We start from the raw sequence: 20914 nt of genomic DNA, 5'->3' as shown, positions 1-20914 counted from the left end.
AGTTGGATAATTCAAATGGTGGAATTGACGATAGTTTTCACAGTAATACTCTTACTAATACAAATAATACTTTTACGTCTAAATCGTTAAATGTATTAGGCAAAAAAAAATAATGATACTTTTACTGAATCATCAAATGTTTTTAATGGTGAAAATTTGAGACTTTAGAATTGATGTTTTATCAACAAAATATAACGAAATTGTCAATAGAAAATAATGAGACATTCACGGAATCGTTAGAAAGTTTGTAAAAAAAAAATAGAAAAATAATAAAACATTTACTTCAAGTGAATTAAAAAGTGCATTATCAACACCATCAGTTAGAAAATCATTAATTGCTAATGCTACATATGATACTGATTTGCCCCATCATTAAAGCTATGCATTGTAACAACAGATTTAGACTCATATTATTATTTAGAATAAAATCAAAACATTAATGACAGTATTCATTTACAGTTTGTATCTCCAAACTTAACATTCAACTGTTCTAAAAATCAAGATGATGATGATTGTGATGATAAAAATACGACATTTAGAATTTCCAGATGTTACATCAATAAATCGTTGACATCTAGCCTACATTTTATTAGAAAATTGAAATAGTTATTAATTGACAATTAAAAAAATAATTTAAACTTAAAAATTAAAATTAATTAATGAATTAATTGTATATATAAACGCAAAAAAAAAAAAAAAAAAGTCATTGAACTTGATGGAAAAAAAAATAAATAAAAACAACATGTGACTTTGAGCATACGACTTACTAGCACCGTTACTGGTGATAATATGCACTGGCTTCTTCCGATCGCTCCATTCCGCAAGATTCAACAGCTGCCTATCCTAATAACATCATCGGTCTTCCGAACATTTTATTGGTCATTGTTTTTTTCTCACTTACTCTCATACAAATTTCTTTGTTTGCCTTTTTCTATTATTTTTTTTATTTATCTCGTTAGCAACGAAAAAACAACAAAAAAAAGCGAGTAAACAAAATTTTTTTTGATATTTTTTTTTTTTAAATTGACATATTAAGCTAGCACAACTTTTTTAATAATTATTAGATCTTGATGCAATTGGGCTTAAAATTTTGTGCGAATTATGTATTTTTTATGTGTGAAGAAATAAATTTCAAAGAAAATTTTTTTAAATATTTTTTTTAAAAATTGACATATTAAGCGAGCACAACTTTTTTAATAATCATCGGATCTCGATGCGATTGGGCTTAAAATTTTGTGCGAATTATGTGTTTTTTATGTGTGAAGAAATAAATTTGAAAGAAAAATTTTTTAAATATTTTTTATATTTTTTTAAAAAATTGACATATTAAGCTAGCACAACCTCTTTAATAATCATCGGATCTCGATGCATTTGGCCTAAAATTTTGTGCAAATTATGTGTTTTTTATGTGTGAAAAAATAAATTTGAAAGAAAATTTATTTTTTTATTTTTTACATTATTTTAAAAAATTCAAATATTAAGCTAGCACAACTTTTTCAATAATCATCGGATCTCGATGCAATTGGGCTTTAAATTTTGTGCGAATTATGTGTTTTTTATGTGTGAAGAAATAATTCAAAAACAAAATTTTTTAAAATATTCTTTATATTTTTTTTTAAAATTGACATATTAAGGTAGCACAACTTTTTCAGTAAACATTCAATCTCGATGTTATTAGACTAAAAATTACGTGTGAATTATATGTGATTTATGTGTAAATAAATAAATTAAAAAAATTTTTCGTCAATTTATTCATTCTTTTTTTTTTTTATGATAATACTTGTGTTTATAAAATCAATGAACAATGAACCTTTTAGAAGGAATAGATACAGGCGCGCGTAGCGCGCCAATGTGCTCGTATTTATAAAATAAATAAAAAATGTCCGAGGAAAAGCAGTAGCTAAGGAAAAGATGTAGCTAAGGAATTAATGTGACTAAGGAATTAATGTTGCCAAAAAATTATGTTTCAAGGAAATAATTCCTTAGTCAATTTTCATTTTTATTCATCTTTTCTTGACATTTTTTTGACATTTATTTATTTTATAAATAAAATACATGTAAATTTATTTTTTAAAAATACAAGCGTCCAAGAAAAAGCAGTAGCTAAGGAAAAGATGTAGCTAAGGAATTGAGGTTGCCAAAGAATTATGTTTCAAGGAAATAATTCCTTAGTCACATTAATTCCTTAGCTACATCTTTCCTTTAGCTACTGCTTGTCCTTAGTCATTTATTTATTTAACAAATTAAATACATGTAATTTCTCCTGTTTTAAACGTTTCATTTCTGGATAATTGTAAACAACTCAAAAACTCACAGTATGCCCATCCCTGCTCAAATTAATGATACGTAAATAAATCTGTCGAAAATCACTCACTCTGCCATCTACTGAGCCCTATCATAAATATGTTAATATTATCACCGTATGACGCGCCACAGTCGGATCGACATCGGTTCGACGTCGAAAAACGTCACCTTTCGATGTCGTTTCGAGCTCGAATTTCGACGTCGAATGGACACTGCGTGTCGAAAATCGACACTAAATTTCACCTGGGTACTTTATAATATTCCGTAAGTATCTATTTGAGAATATTTAAAACAAAATTCGATAATGCAATATTATATATGGGGCATTCTGAGTCAATTCAGCTAGTCATCTGCCTGACCTTGTCGGATTGAGTTGAAAATTTTTTTATACATTGTTTTTGGCTTTTTATGCAGCCTGAATTTTTTCGGAAATTTTATGACGTATTTTAGCCGGTAAAGTAGAGTGTTTTAATGTTAATTCTCTTCTTTCATGAAAAAAGCCCCAATTTAAATACATGAAATTTTTTCCATAAAATAAGGTACTCAATCTACGTGTGTTCGATTAAAAATTAGAATGGGCCGAGACGTTTATATGCTCTTTTTTTTTTTTTTCAATTTTTTTTTTTCAAAATTTTTTGAAAAAAAAATTAAATTTTTAAATACAAAAAAATAAAACAAAATTAAAACATATCTTGGTAAAATTTCATTTTCGGCATATTTTAAAACTTAAAAGTGGAAAATTTCAATTTTTAACGAAATGTTCGTGAAATTTTCGAAAACGTTTTTTATTTTTCTTCTAATTTTTATTATTTGTATGCTCTATCATGGTTGATGATTGACTGATTTTTTCCATATAAAACATTTGACTTTATACTTTTTTCAATTAGTGCAACTATTGATATGGAGTCTAATAAATTTCTTCAGATATGTATCAAGAGTTGGGAAGAGAAATACTGTTTCTCATGTATTGACAAAGATCGGAATATAAATGATGGTAGATACAGAAAAAATTTTGATTGTTTTATAAATATAAATAACGATACAATTTTTTAAAAATATATTAGTTCATGTTTATATCCTGTTGAGTCAACATGCCTCTCAAGAAGAAAGCACTGGCAAAAGAAGCGAAATTTCTTGAAGAAATAGAGAAAGTTAGAGATGTCATAAAGAAGAAACATCAATTATTGAAATTAGAGAAAGAAAGCATATCTGAAACTGCTAACGAGTACTTAAAACCAGTCATTGGACCACTTGAAAATATAGCTGCTAAAATAACACCAACAATAAATAATAACAAAAGCGAAATTAGTAAAGACAACATATATGATTCTGAGAAAGAAGAAGACAGTATCATTTCTGATAGAGCGCATTAAAGTAATTTTGAAATTATAAACACAGAACAAAATCTCAGTTCTGTTGAGGAAACAGAGCCTTTTCTCGATACTATTAAAGATCTACAACTGATAGAGCAAGAAGCAGATGAAACAGGTCTTAAAAATGATTCAACAACTCAATATTTAAATAAAATAGATACTTTACAATGGGATAAAGATTATGGGGTAAAAAAAAAGCAGCAGAGAAGATAAAATTGGAAATGCTAAAATCATATGAATATTGCTGATGAAACATATAAAATAACACAACGACTACTGGAATTATTATTAATATTATTCATGAAAATAACTCCTGAAAAAACAAAAGTCACTGCAATTGATGAAAAAAATTATGCTCAAATTTTTCTCAACACAAATTATAGGTATCATAATTCTAAAAATACAGTGAAAAATACAGTATCACGAAAGCATATTACATTTATATTACCTCACATGAACAGTGCACAACATCATGGTTCTGGTTTACTACCAACAAATATGATAATTCAAAGTAAAAATCAATCCAAAGTTAATTATGTTTATTGGGGTGATCTAAACGAGCTTGTTGATCGTTTGAGATTGATAGTTGCTTTACGGACAGCTGGCAATTTAAGTCACGATAATGAAATCATGTCAATCATTGAAGAACTAAGAGAAGCCAACATTATACATTAAAATTGGTTAAAATTCAGTCATCAAACTACTTTCAATGACACATGACTGTATTTAAAAGAGCCCTAGTGCGAGAGCTTCATGCACCAGCTCGGCGAAGTTTTCCAAGACGTAAAGTTGATATTAGAGATAAGGATGAAACTTGGCACGCTGATCTTGTTGACATAATTGAACACTCATCTGTAAATTCTGGATATAAATATATCTTGACTGTCATTGATATTTTTTCAAAGTTCAGTTGGGCTATTAAACTCAAAAGCAAGACTGGAAAAGAAGAGTCAGCTGCAATGGAATCAATATTTCGAACAGGACGAGTTTGTAAAAATCTTTATGTGGATCAAGAAACAGAATTTTATAATTTCATTTTTCGAGCGATGTTAAAAAAATACAATGTTCATATGTATTCAACTTCCACCCATATTAAAGTATCAATAGTTGAAAGATTTAATAGAAAAATTCAAAATAAATTGTACTTTGAAAATTAATTGAACAATATAATAATACAAAACATCGTGCAATCAAAATGGCACCAGCAAAAGTTGTTGATGACAATATGAAAATTTTAAAGCAAACTGCATTTAAAAGTTCAAATCAATATTATCAGAAAAATAAATTTAAAAAAAAGATAGTCAAGTTCCCCAAGGTGCACCCTAAGTGTTCCGTAGAATTTTTCATTTTTTTTCTTGCTGTTTACAAAAATATTGTAAAAAAAAAGTTTGTGACACTACATATCGTTGAATAAAAAAAAAAATAAACGACCGAAAAATTTGAAAAAAATATCGTAGAGTCTGCAGATGAAGCGTCGTCGATTAAAACATTGCCGGAATTGATCCGTCAATATTTGGAATTGAGCCATGTCCGAAAATAGGCATATTAAATCTAATAAGGCCCAAAAAAGAAAAAAAAAATATCATGTCTGTTTGTGGAAAAAAAAAAACCAAAATTTGTTTTAACATCGACAGTAGTATATATAGGAGAGTTCTGGGACACCCCTCGCTGTGCCGCCCGCGACCCCCGCTGTGATTCGCGGGTGATTTCCCGGAATCCACGAGGCCTCACCCCAGGGGTCCGCAAATTAATTAGGTCGGTCAAATCGCAGGGGGTCCTTGAATTAATTAATTAAATCGATTAATTAATTAATTAGGTCAAATCGCCACAGGGGGTCTTCCAATTGATTAATTAGGTCAAATCGCCATGGGGGGTCCGATTTTTTGTAAGACGCCATATTGGTTTTTCTATAAGACGCCATATTGGTTTTTTCTATAAGACGCCATTTTAAATTTTTGAAATTCCCGGGGTCCTATTTTTCATACGACGCCATATTGGTTTTTTCGCAAGATGGCATAATACATTTCGCAAAGGTAATTATTGTTATTATTTTTCATTTATTTTATTGTTAAATTTAACTAACTTTTAAATAATGTTTTTTTATGATTATTATTATTATTATTATATATTATTATTTTCCATCAACAACAATAATAATGATAATTTAATAATTTACTGATTAATATTTATAAATATTATTGCACTTATTTTTTTTTATTTTATAAGCTACAAAAAATTTTATATAAATTTGTTAAATTGTTTTAAGTATATAACAGTTTATTTATTGTTTATAAAGAAATGTTTATTTTTTATTTAAAATAGGTTTCTCGTTTCCAAAGGCCAAAGCTGGACATGGTCTTATCACGGTTACATGGTTGGCTGTTAAACAACTTGGTTTTTTTTCATTTAACAAAAAGTACCGGATTCAACAAACAAATTTAAATGAATTATTATTTAATTTTAGATGGTAACAATAACGCAGGTTTTAATGCCAGTTGTCATGTTGTTTATATTGTGCACTGTACATTCACTAATGATGTCAACAAATTCAGATTCAATAACGGTTAAAGGACAAAAAAAATATCCTATGAGAAGATCAAAAAATAATAAAAATTGTTCTGGTAACAATTGGATATACCAATTTTAAATAAATCATCTGCTAAAATATATCGAAAAAACGTTACAGTATCTATAATATTTTCTAAAAAGCTTTGTATCAATGCGTTGACTGCAACTGGTACATCATGTACTACAGGTTATTTAATTTAAATATATTACCTTATCTACTTTTATTATTGTTATTTATCTATATATTATATTATTGTATCAACAGGTTGTAAAAATGGTCAATGAATCGTTGGCGACGTTCAACTCATCCACGTACTCCTCGAACACTTCTTGAATATAATCTACTTATAAATCAAAATCAATGGTCAAAATATCGTGAATATCCACAGGGGATGATGGTTGTACACACTATTTACATTGACAGATCAACTTCAGCAACAATTTTTGGTAACCCTGATTTTTTATCGACATTAGTCAATATACAAGAATTGTATTTAGATGCAACGTTCAGAGATTGTCCAAGATTATTAAACATTACTCAATTATTTACAATCATGGGTCGTATTGATAATAGTGTAAGCTGTAAAATTATAATATAATTCTTATTTTTATTCAAAACTGTTCATATTTATATGTTTATATTTTTTTTGCTTGAACAGACTGTACCTCTTGCATGGGCCCTCATGACAAGAAAAACAGCAGAATTATATGAACAAATATTAAGACATTTTCAAACACATCTAGCACCAAATATAATACCAACAATGATTCACCAAGACTTTGAACAAGCACTTCGAAATGCAGCGATAATTGTGTTTCCTCATGCACAAATAATTCATTGTTATTTTCATTATTGCCAAGTAAGAAAATACATATTTTTATGAATTTTAAAATTATCAATTATTATTGATATTCATATATAAACTTGTTGTTTTTAGGCAATCATAAGAAGAATTAAATCAAGAAAAGGTGAAGCTGCAATGATAAGGTTAATGACATGGGATATAGGATTAGCATTCGTTCGAAAGATATTATGTTTGCCACTACTACCAAGAAATGAGATTCAACAAGCATATAATTTTTTAATTCGTAATGCACCAGTAGATGTATTACGATTTTTCGAAGACCTGGTTCAATATTATCCACGTACGTGGTTAACTCAAGATAGATTAACAAGATTATCTGTTTATCAACAAGCAGATAAAACAAATAATCCAATAGAATCTTATCACAGAGTCATACATACCCTATTTGGACCACATCCAAAAATCTGGCAATTTACAGCTAAATTGAAACAACTGCAAGCTTTTACACACATTGAAGTTACATCATTAAATCGAGGTCTCGGTATTTGGCGTACTCCACGCCAAGAGTACACAAATAGACAACAATTAATAAGTCACATGTGGGATTTATTCAATAATGGAACTTTGACGATTCCAAGATTCTTATCATGTTATAACCACATTACACCTGCATTACAAAATGACTTGGTTTTCACAACTCCAGCTGAAATGAATGAAATTTAACAATATCAATCTCATAATATAAACATTCAACCACAATATAATGGAGCAGTTATCATAGAAAATATTAATCAGAATTTGTCAGTACAAATAATAAGAAGAAATGCAACAGAATATAACTTACAAATCTTCGTACTGGACAATATTAATCATTCTTTGTGTCCACATTGTCACCAATCAATATTAAACGTAGTGTCTTTACCCTGCTGTCACTGGTTTTTATGTGAAAATTGTACTGAGTATTACAGTATATTGGCTTTTTATCGAAGACAAGCAATTTCTTGTGGTATCTGTCGCAATGTATGATTTTCAAAACTATTCAGATATCATAATATCAGTTTCAACAAAAACTACAGCCAAAACTTTAACATCTAATCACAACTAGATTTAATTATAAATTTAAAACAGCCACAAACTATAACAACACAAGAAAATACTAAAATACAAAATCAAAAAATTCAACCAACGCGGACAATATGAACAATTATTAAATACAGAACTGGTAATTTTTTCAACTGGACAATCAAATAATTTTAGTAATATTCCACGAGTTGAATGTGTAGATAATAAATTACAAAATTTACAACGATTTTTTTATGTTTTATTAAAAGTTTCATCTGAATTACCAACACTTAGCATTGAATTAAAACAAGATCATTCAGATCAACCACTTGTTATGTCAGCTATATCAATAATAATTTAATGACAAAAGCACGTGTTGTATTTAGCAAGAAAATTAGTAACAATTAGATCAGCATTACAAATTGTTAATAAAATTGGTTATTCAGTTGATATTAAATTAGAAAAACTTGGTTGAAGTCAATTTAATTATCCAGGTATACCTGGTGTACCATCAGTATTTTCTGGTACATCAACAACAAAAAAAATACTTCATGTACCAGCAAATTCATCAATATCAGTTCCTTTGACACATGCAAATGTTAAAATGTTTGTTAAACCAGAATATCCAAATATGTTATTTCAATATTGTATGGAGCCAATTGATTGAACATGTGTTAAAAAACCAATGGAAATAATTGAAACAATAACAACATGTAAAACAAATCAAAGTAATATATTTAATATGGGTATATGTATTAGACGTGAAAATTATCCTGTTGATTTAACACAACAAATATTACCAGCTCATACAATAAGTCTTTTACCACCAGTGACATTGACAAATTTATTGCCACATGAATTATTTTATCAAGTACCAACAGCTCAATCTGATCGTATTGCACGAGGTTGTAATGCTGATTTACATAATCATAATATTGAAGAACAATTAGAAATAACATTTCAATTAGATGGTTATCATGGTAGTGGAACACTTATTATATCACCATTAACTGGTTCATTTGTATCACGTTAATAATTACATAATCGTTAATCCAGATGCACAAGCAACATATATTACAGCAATGCCTGATTGTCATATGCCATTTCATTGGCCAAGACTTGATGAAGATCAATTGTTATGTGTACGTATTATCAATGTAGCTAATTGTAATTGGTTTGGTGGTATTATTATTGATTATTTTTAAGAGTCAATTTTGTTTTACAAGAGAGTACATATGTTATTGTATTTACTGATGCAAATACAATGCTACCACCAATTAGAATTGATAATTTTTCAGAAGTACAATTAGCTATCAATCAAGATTGTATTACTTGATTGTCTTCAATGGTCTTACACCAGTATGGTGTATATGATTTAAATCATCTTGGTGAAAATCGTTTAGATTTAATTGTTAGTGTTGAATCATGGATGATTGCACTTGATTATTTTATTATTGGAACAAGTGATGAAACAAATATATATTTTTATTATTGCAATTAAATAGTTTATAAATATTATTAACAAAGAAATTATTATCCAAAGTAAATAAACATTATAAATATATTGTAAATTTAAATTTTTTAAAAACATAATATTAATATTTGATATTGATAATAATGTATTATTTTTGTACTTTTTGATTATTATTATTAATATATATAGAATTATAATTAATATTAAAATTAATATTGAAAGAATTAATGTCTTCTAACCAATATTTTATATGTGTTAAAGAGCATATTTATTTCCTGTACTATTTAATTTTATTAAAATTTGATGAATTATTGCTAATAATAATAAAACACTAATTGAAATTAAATTAACATTTAAATACTGATAATTAATTCTGGTTAATTTAGAATATATTGTGTGAATTATATTATAATAAAATATATATATTAATGATTTGAATAATTGTTTAAATTATTTTTCAAATATGAGGCAAAGGAGGCTTTCTGTAATATCGATCGACCTATTTCCTGTGATACCGACCGTCTCTAAAAAATTCGGATAAAATCTATATAATATATATTTAATTAATCATAGTGCATCATTGTTTTATAAAACAAAGGTGTTTAAATTAATCAACTGACGATCCTACAGCACTCTCATTAACGTAATGCATATAAATTATTTTTAAGTAGAATAAAAATTTGTAATTTTTATTGTTTTAATTAATAGGATTTTACAACACAATTATATAATTCTACAGTTAAACGCAACATCAACTTTTATATATATGTACTGTCAATTGAAAAATGAATTATTGTTATTGTATTAATTGAATAAAATTTGAATTTGAAAGTTATAAAGATACACATATAAATTGTCTTGCAAAAATATGAAAGTCATGGATTTCTTTTCAAAAGTTAAAAGCTTTATCTTCCTTATTTTTATTAGAAATATATATCATTTTATGAAGATTATAATTTGTAATCTCAGTTGTTATGTGAGCCGAAGGCATGTCATTACTTTTTTCGCAAAATTCATTATTCTTCGGTATCATAATATTTCGATTCTCCAATTTTCATTGAATGCAGACGATAAGATATTTATTTGGAAAAAAACACCACGTTGACTAATTATAATTTTGGTCATTATATTTTAAAGATAAATATTTTTTTGACTTTATATACTTTCAATGTAATTCGCACGTGCTTAAACTTGATGCGTGCACTAGAGAATTTTGCATATTTAATTTTTTTCTTAAAAGTTACATCATCAAATATATAAAATATCATATATTTATTTTCTTGAAATATATAGTTTATAAATAAGTCATTTTATTAGAACCAGACAATTAAAAAAAAAAATTATCTTGTAGTTTATAATTTCGAGAATAATTACATCAAGTAATAGTGTATTATTACACTTATATGGTGAATATGGTAATGATACTAGGGACTTTCTGTTTTCTGAAACTCTACCCTCAGGCAGTTTCGAGCTGGTTCCCGTGACATCAAGCCCCTGATGGTAACGGTTACTGACCGATTACCATGGCGCTGCAAGGCGCAATGTAGACTGACAGAAAATGGATTCCTGCTCAGATCCGTTACCGGATCTGACGTCTAAACTATATGTTTTTTCCTTTTACTCATACCCAACCCGCGCCTAAAGATGTTTACACATCAAAAATCCAGAATACCTCTCTTATAAATTGAGATACAAGAAAATGAAACCACATCAATTTACGAATGATTTGAGAACATTCATTTATTCTGGGGCGTGTCCGTGATCAGGCTAACCCTCTAACTTTCACAGCCAGTCGGCGCCGCGATAAAAATAAGAAATAAAATTCGATGAAAAAGAACGACCGACCTGCTTTTGAAGACAAATTATTCTCATATTTTTTGCATTACACCCGAAAAATTTGGAAGAGGGAAAAATGAAACGAATTCTTTACAAAGTTTAATTAATTGTTTCATTTATCAATCATTACGAATTACGAATATATGAAAGTAACTTACTATTGAACAAAAAACTTGAAGTATTGACAATTTTACCATTGATTTATCAAATATGGTTGTCGAAAAAAGTATTTAAAATTAAAACAGAAAAAATCAATGAGTGATTGGAAAGTTATTCATTTTTTCTATTATTTTTTGTGGCCAAAACATCGCTGCACGAAGAACTGATGTAATACCACCGACTGCTGCTAAGTACCAGTCGAATCCAAGTTTGTTGAGAGTTTGTCGCTCAATCCATCTGGAATCCCAGCAATTGTTGTGAAAAATTATAAAACTTGATGATAAAAGAACAGCTGTAACAGCAAAGTTTGTGTAAAAAATGTATTTTCACCAGCAATAATACCAGAGCCATAGATAAGGTAGCGGAAACCATCTTATTTTTCAATCAATCAGGCTAGTGGTCTTCGATTCTTGAAAAAAGTATCGGAATCAGAGTATCGATACTTTTTCTTTTAAGAATCGGAAAATCGATGCATCGGCCAAAAATAGTACTCGATCCCTAAGTATTAGAAATTCTTAGATACCGTCGGGAAAACCGAAACTTAATTCGTTTTGATAACAATAACTGAAACTATTTGTTAGACAGTAAGATTTAGAGAAAGACCGTTGTCTATGTTACAAGTTCTACTCAAACTTTCTTGGTGTCGACGGAACGTGCGGGTTTGGAAATTTCATAGAACCTTTCTGATAATCTCAAACCATACTCAAATCAAAACGGAATCAACGACGTAATTTTGAGACGTCCTAAAAACCACCATACTACGAAAGTTTTTTATTCGTAGAACGGTGGTTTTGAGGACTTGCAGCCTATACCGAAAATTATAAAATAAATCTTTGAAACTTGAAATGAGGCCATTCTTCTGCACTGTAATTTGTTATAGTTTTAATAATTTATTGGACGAATTTAATCATAAGGAATATCACATGAAACCAAAATATAAGGAAATTCTCCAACGAAAAACGCGTTGACTGGTCGTTCTGGATTCTTTTAACATGGAAAGTTGAGACAATTTTTTCCGGGTTTCGGGATCTTAGAAATGATTGATCACTTTGAACCAGTAGCCTTAGCAACGAGATACCGCCTTAATTTAGTAGCATTAGAAATTCTTAGATACCTTCGGGAAAACCGAAACTGAATTATTTTCGATAGCAAAAACTGAAACTATTTGTTAGACAGTAGGTATTCAGAGAAAGACCGTTTTCTTTTTTACAAGTTCTACTCAATTTTTCTTGGTGTCCACGGAACGAGCGGATTTGGAAATTTCATAGAAGTTTTCTGATAATCTCAAACCATACTTAAATTAAAACGGAATTAACGACGTAATTTTAAGACGTCCTCAAAACCACCAAACTACGAAAGTTTTTTATTCGTACAACGGTGGTTTTGAGGACTTGCAGCCTATACCGGAAATTATAAAATAAATACTTCAAACTCAAAATAAGGCCATTCTTCTACACTGGAATTTATTATAGTCTCAATAATTTATTGGACGAATCGAATAATAAGGACTATCACCTGAAACCAAAATATAAGAAAAATTCTCCGACGAAAAACGCGTTGACTGGAAAGACGGTCGTTCTGAATTCTTTCAACATGGAAAGTTAAGACAATTTTTCCCGGTTTTCCGAAAACTCAGAAATGATTGATCACCATGAAACAATACCTGAACAACGAGATACCGCCTTGATTGAATAGCATTAAAAATTCTTAGATACCTTCAGGAAAACCGAAACTGAATTCGTGTCGATAGCAATCTATTTGTTAGACAGTAGGTATTTAGAGAAAGATCGTTGTCTTTGTTACAAGTTCTACGTAATTTTTCTTGGTGTCCACGAAACGTGCGGATTTGGAAATTTCATAGTAGAACCTTTCTGATAATCTTAAACCATACTTGAATCAAAACGGAATTAACGACGTAATTTTGAGACGTCCTCAAAACCACCATACTGCGAAAGTTTTTTATTCGTAGAACGGTGGTTTTAGGGACTTGCAGCCTATATCGGAAAGTATAAAATAAATATTTCAAACTTGAAATAAGGCCATTCTTCTACACTGTAATTTATTATAGTTTTAATAATTTATGGAACGAATCGAATCATAAGGACAATCACATAAAACCAAAATATAAGGAAATTCTCCGACGAAAAACGCGTTGACTGGAAAGACGGTCGTTCTGTATTCTTTTAACATGGAAAGTTGAGACCATTTTTTCCGGTTTTCCGGAACCTTAGAAATGATTGATCACTTTGAACCAGTAGCCTAAATAACGAGATACCGCCTTAATTTAGTAGCATTAAAAATTCTTAGATACCTCCGGGAAAACCGGAACTTTATTTGTTTCGATAGCAATAACTGAAACTATTTGTTAGACAGTAGGTATTTAGAAAATGACCGTTGTCTATGTTACAAGTCTACTCAAACTTTCTCGGTGTACACGGGACCTGCGAGTTTGGAAATGTCATAGAACCTTTCTGATAATCTTAAACCATACTTGAATCAAAACGGAATCAACGACGTAATTTTGAGACGTCCTCAAAACCACCATGCTGCAAAAGTTTTTTATTCGTAGAACGGTGGATTTGAGGACTCGCAGCCTATACCGGAAATTATAAAATAAATATTTCAAACTCGAAATAAGGCCATTCTTCTACACTAACATAGAAAGTTGAGACCATTTTTTCCGCTTTTCCGGAACCTTAGAAATGATTGATTACTTTGAACCAGTAGCCTGAACAACGAGATACCGCCTTAATTTAGTAGCATTAGAAATTCTTAGATACCTTCGGGAAAACCGAAACTGAATTATTTTCGATAGCAATAACTGAAACTATTTGTTATAGACAGTAGGTATTTAGAGAAAGACTGTTGTCTTTGTTACAAGTTCTACTTAATTTTTCTTGGTGTCCACGGAACGTACCAAACCATAAACTTCTTCCGTTAGTGCTTTTAGGAACATGAAGCCCATACTGAAATTCATACAATCGTTAAGTATGACTTAAAAAATGGCCGCATTGTATGTTTACTCTCAGAACTCTTTAATTGCAAGTTCAAAAATTTTTTTTCTAATATTTCTTTTATTCTATGATATTTTTCCGTTTTTCTCTGATATTTTTCCAGTTTCTCGGATTCAGTCCACTTCGTAGAAATAGATGATGTTATACACGTATTCCAAACAGTCATAACTCTGTACTCTATTTTCTATCATTAGTTCGTTTAAGTTCTATGAAAAGTCTTCAGAACGACCAACATAATCCGGATAAAAAAATATAATAAAAGGGTTCGAGGACATCATGTAAGATATATAAATAGTGTTTTATCGTCAAGTCCTATCATATGGCCCTAACACATTTTATAAATTGTCATTCAATATAAGTATTAATCAACATATATAAGAAATATTGCAACCGTCAAGGCAGTCATTGTGTTGAATTAAAGTGATAATTGAATTTTTGAAAGAAAAGTCTTTGAAACCTCCATTACATAGTTTTTTTAAAAAAATCTATCGGAGGTTTTGGGGACATCAAGTTAAAATGATAATAAAGAAGTCCTATCATATGGCTCTGATACATTTTATGAATCATTATTCAATATAAGCATTAATCAATAGATATAAGGACTTTTGCCGCCGTTAAACCGTCATTGAGTTATTTTAAGGAGATAAGTAAATTTTTAAAAGGAAAGTCCTTGAAACCTTTATTACATAGTTTCAAAAAAAAATCTATTGGAGGTTTTGGGGACATAAAGTTAAAACGATAACAAAGAAGTCTTATCATATGTCCCTGATACATTTTGTGAATTGTTATTCAATATAAGTATTAATCAATAGATATAAGGACTATTGCCACCGTCAACACAGTCATTGAGTTATTTTAAAAAGATAAGTGAATTTTTAAAAAAAAAGTCGTTGAAACCTCCATTACATAGTTTTTTTTAAAAAATCTATCGGAGGTTTTGGGGACATCAAGTTAAAATGATAATAAAGAAGTCCTATCATATGGCTCTGATACATTTTATGAATCATTATTCAATATAAGTATTAATCAATAGATATAAGGACTTTTGCCGCCGTTAAACCGTCATTGAGTTATTTTAAGAAGATAAGTGAATTTTTAAAAGAAAAGTCCTTGAAACCTTCATTACATAGTTTTTTAAAAAAATCTATCGGAGGTTTTGGGGACGTCAAGTTAAAACGATAACAAAAAAGTCTTATCATATGTCCCTGATACATTTTGTGAATTGATATTCAATATAAGTATTAATCAATAGATATAAGGACTATTGCCACCGTAAAAACAGTCATTGGGTTATATTAAAGGGATAATTAAAATTTGAAAAGAAAAGTCCTCGAAACCACCATTACATAGATAAATTCTTCATGCATGGGTTGTTTTGAGGACTTGTGTCAAATCTTAAATTTTATGTATTAAAAATGTAAAATTTACTACTTCTATTTTTTGTTCCTTCTAAATTCATGCCAACACAATACTAAGATACAAAGGATTCGAATAAATAAGGTAAGTGAAGGGTTGAAACAGTGTCATAACGATAGTCCTCAAAAGTACCAATCGATGAAAATTTTTTTATTTTGGTGTATACAATAAAATCGTCTTATACATGAATGTACATTGATGTACAAAGTTCAATTACTGAATAAAATCGCAAAAAAAAAAAATGTGTCCGAAACCACCACTGGATATATATATATATATATATATTTCTATATATATATTTCTTGTTCCTTTTCTAGTTGTAATTTAATTTCTAAAAAAATTTGAAAAAGTTAACAGTTATCTCATTTTTCTACTTAGATCAAAAACTTTTTCTATTTTTATTTTTTTAAATTTTAATCTTACTATTTAAATAAAATATCGATAAAAAGAAATACCGATTTACCGATCGAAATATATTTTTTGATTAGCGCATGCATACAAACTTTTTATTTAGAAGAAATTGTTGTAAATAATAAATCGGTAATTGTTTGGACACCCGATAACTTTTGAATAAATAAACGCAAAAAAATTACGTTGCATTCAAAAAATTCTTTATAAAAATTGCCACAGCCGAGGATATGATAGAAATTCCAAGTCCAACTTTTTAAAGGCCTTTCATTCATTACAAAGTTCGCGATGACACCTATTATTATAAACAATCATCTTACAATTGAAAAAGGGTGGTTTCAATATTTTCAAGTATAGCATTGGCTGTAGAGATTTTGATGAGGGAAATTTTAAGACCAAAGTAGTGTATCAAGGATAGTTCTATGACAGAGGGTGGTCGAAAAAAGGTAGATCGGCAAGGGGACAGGGGACTGCAACTCGGTCGGTAAAACAGAGATGGTAAAAAAAATTTATGTGTCACTTTAACGTGAGATTTCCCAATTGTCATGTGTCGGTAATGCAGAGATGGTAAAGAAATTTATCATTCTCAATGACCCTGAGTCAGTAATACAGATTTGACCGGGAAAATTATATTTTGTCATTTTTAAGAGCAATTTCTCATGTCCCATGTCGTATGTTCCCAATTCGTATGTTCCCCTGTCGTATGTTCCCATGTCTTGTGGCTCATAATCCATGTAGTGTAAAAAAAAAAACATTAAATTCCGTCATTTGAATTGATATGTCTTGATAATGCAGATGGTAAAGAAATTCGTCATTTGATAGTTTGAATTCCCAATTGTCATGTGTCGGTAATACATATTTGAAAAAATTTTTTTATTTTAACGTGCGATTTCTCATGTCTCATGCCCCATGTCTTAGATCTTATGTCCCATATATCATTGATGGTGTAAATACCCAATTGTCATGTGTCGGTAATACAGACTTGACCGGAAAAATTAAATTTCGTTATTTTAACATGCGAGTTAACATGTCCCATGTCCTGGGGCATAGCTCAAGTCTTATGTTTCATGTTTCATGTCTCATGTATAAATATATTTAAAATACAATGTTGCAAAAAAATTTGCTGACTTTAAATACGTGTCATTTAAATAGGTACTCCTTCTACTATTCTATTGTATTTATCCCTATATTAACGAGAAGTTTTTTTGAAATTTTATCATTCGAATATCAAGGAAAGGTAAGAAAGCAATTTAATAATATACATATTGTTAGGAATATGAAGTTAATCATTCCCTCCTCTTATATGATAGACAGAGACAGACAATATAGAATTAGTTAATAACAAATGACGACCTTAGTAACGGGAAAGAGATGAGAGAAAGAGTTAAGTTGCAGTTGCAATAGAATAGCAAATGAATAAAGACCTATTAATTTGAATAGAAAAGAGTGATATCATTTATTTTAACCCTAAAACGTAACATTGGTGTCAGAAGAAAAATTAAAAATAAAATAGAAAGAAAGGATTAAATAATAAAATAAAAAATATAAATTCATTAAGTTATTCGAATTGAGTTCTATTTTATTTTTAAAATAGTGAAACGCTCACAGAATTAATATCAAAAATGAAGATACAAAGAAAATAACGTGATTAATAAAAAAAAATAACGTGATTAATAAAAAAAAAAAGTGATTAATATTTGAATCAATATTAAAAAAGTGACAAACATCTGAATTAATATGGCAAAGAATTTACAAGAATTCGACGATAAATTGAATGCATTTAGAAATTTAATCAGAAAGAAACTAGAAGAATCAAGAAAAATAATGAGAAAAGAAATAATACAGTTATCTAGAGAAAATAATTCAAATCTAGAAAATAATAATTATAATAATAACAAATATAAGTGCCATCATAAATATGAAAGAACTATTCTAAAAAATACCTATTATTGTTGTGATAAAAACAAGACAAATGGAGAAAAAATTAATAGAGAAAAATCTGGAATTGTTTGTTTCAAATGCAAAAAATTGGGCCACTATGCAAATAGTTGTGATGAAAATAAAAAGAATCATTAAAATAAAATTAACAAAATAGTTTACATGTAAACAGAATTTATGCATACATGAAATAAAAATTAGAAGTTCTTACTTCAAGTAAAAGTAATATGGGAATTTTAAAAAATGACCCTCGATGGACTGAGGTTCCTTGTTTCAGGTAGGAAGCAAGGTTGAAGGTAAACAATGGCCCTCGAGGGACTGAGGTTCCTTGTTTCAGGTAGGAAACAAGGTTTAAGGTAAAAATGGCCCTCGATGGACTGAGGTTCCTTGTTTCAGGTAGGAAGCAAGGTTAAAGGTAAAAAATGGCCCTCGAGGGACTGAGGTTCTTTGTTTCAGGTAAGAAACAAGGTTTAAGGTAAAAAAAAAAAAAAAAAAAAACGGCCTCGAGGCACTGAGTAGGAAACAAGGCCGAGAAATAAATAAATAAATAAAAATCCTAGGTAAAATTTTTAGTCACTGCCTTGGCATGATTCTTTGGAATCATGGTGGACGTGTTGTCCCTTTGATGAGAAATTCTCATCAATGGCCTGAATAAGAGCATGAATGTGACTTGGTTATTTATGGGTGTACACCACAGCATAAAATACTAGTAAAAATGATAATTGATGTTGTTTGTTTTCAAAAGACGCTTTGAAAACGAATAAATAATAACCATAATTATTCAAATTATATTTTTTTTTTTTGGTTTTCTTAATTTACTTATTTAGGTTGATATTATACTACATGGAGGAATAATTAAATTGCAATCATAAATACAATTAATCATCTAGGAGAAGACAAATATCTAGAAGAAGAATAAATCAATAAAAAAAGATTGACTGTAGATATAAAATAGAATTGTAAATGTTGTTCGTTCAGGGTTTTTACATTGGGTTTTCCCCTGAACCTTGAGTAAATACTGAACAACATCTTAGGATAACTCGAGAATCCCCAGTGGTTAGGGATCTGATTGATATAATCAGGTTGTTGAACATTCTTGAGCCGTAGCTTACGGATTGTCGGGACGACAATCTTCATTGGGCGGAGAGTAGTGTTACGAATATGAAGTTAATGATTCCCTCCTCTTATATGATAGACAGAGACAGACAATATAGAATTAGTTAATAACAAATGACGACCTTAGTAACGGGAAAGAGATGAGAGAAAGAGTTAAGTTGCAGTTGCAATAGAATAGCAAATGAATAAAAACCTATTAATTTGAATAGAAAAGAGTGATATCATTTATTTTAACCCTAAAACGTAACAATATATATACATTGATAATCAGTATTATATTTTATACATATTTATTTGCTTGAAATTAAAATGTTTGTAGAAAAACAGCATTCAATAGAAATGGAACAACAATTAAATAATGTTGCTAAAATGGAGAGCAAATTGGATGTCAAAAAAATGTCTAATAAGAGAATGTCTAAAAGGTTAATAAGAGTACAAAGTAACAGCTCTACAGAAGATTCATAATGAATGCAATGGAGTTATGGCTACATTCATGGCTACGTTTATGAAAAATAATGATTATTTTACAAAAATCGAGAAAGCAGCGATCGACGGATGCTTGGATCTACTTTTTTTGGGAGGAAAATACAACAAATGTGAGTTCATTTTCTCATAAAACGAAAAAAATTGGAAAAAGTTTGTGAGCTCTTTTTCAAATGTAATTATTATTATCTAGACAAGAAAAATGATTATAATAAAAAACTGATAAACACCAAGACTAAGCGGCTTTCAAAAAATTGTAAATTATTGAAAGATTCGACAAAAGATCTTTACTATGCTGTGACAAAAATTCAAAGTTACTGTGGAAAAAAGTCTGGTGCAAGACTATCAGTCGAAATAAATAATAAATATACTGTTTTCTTACCGAAAAATAATGCTGAATATTATTTTTATAATAAAAAAAAGTTCCTTGAATTATGGTGGTATTAAAAGAAGAGTTTTAACATTACAATGTATTGAAGAAAATAATCAAGTTGTATTATTAGAAAATTGGCCTAAGCCTATACACACAATATTCAATAAATGAATTACATTTGAAAAAATTTACTTTGTTATAATTTTTTATTAAAAAATTCTTATACCTATATACATTGTAAATATAATTATTCATAATTCTGATTCATTTTCCCATGTATCATGTTCAAAATTGAAACCTAACCATCTTACAAGTACTTTATTTTTACGTTTTTTTAAAATTTTTTCAACAAGATATATATCTGGATAGCGTACTGGACTCAGTTCTTCTTGATAAAAACATCCTTCAACATTGTTATCTTGATAGTCACCAAGCTTGTAAGTTATCGGTATTGTATTCAATACTTTTGTGATTGTAAAAACTGCAGTTGTCCAATTGGGAGTGTAGCCTTTTTCGAAAATTTTTTTATATTTACTTATTCGCACTTTATCACCAATTTTAAATTTTCTTTTCATTTTTGATGT

General features: G+C 29.0%; 1 protein-coding gene across 1 annotated transcript; it reads left to right on the top strand.

Moving 5' to 3' along the window:
• Positions 1-6526: 6526 nt before the first annotated feature.
• Positions 6527-8780, top strand: LOC122856408. The gene is made up of 5 exons (XM_044158078.1): positions 6527-6820; positions 6905-7105; positions 7184-7592; positions 8383-8449; positions 8591-8780. The coding sequence occupies exons 1-5, from the start codon at positions 6527-6529 to the stop codon at positions 8778-8780; spliced, it is 1161 nt and encodes a 386-aa protein (XP_044014013.1).
• The last annotated feature ends 12134 nt before the right edge of the window (positions 8781-20914 follow it).

The sequence above is a fragment of the Aphidius gifuensis genome, linkage group LG5 (assembly GCF_014905175.1).
Source record: "Aphidius gifuensis isolate YNYX2018 linkage group LG5, ASM1490517v1, whole genome shotgun sequence".
Taxonomy (NCBI): Eukaryota; Metazoa; Arthropoda; class Insecta; order Hymenoptera; family Braconidae; genus Aphidius; species Aphidius gifuensis.
The sequence above is the reverse complement of the archived record's forward strand: the minus strand, read 5'-3'. Positions and strand labels throughout refer to the sequence as shown.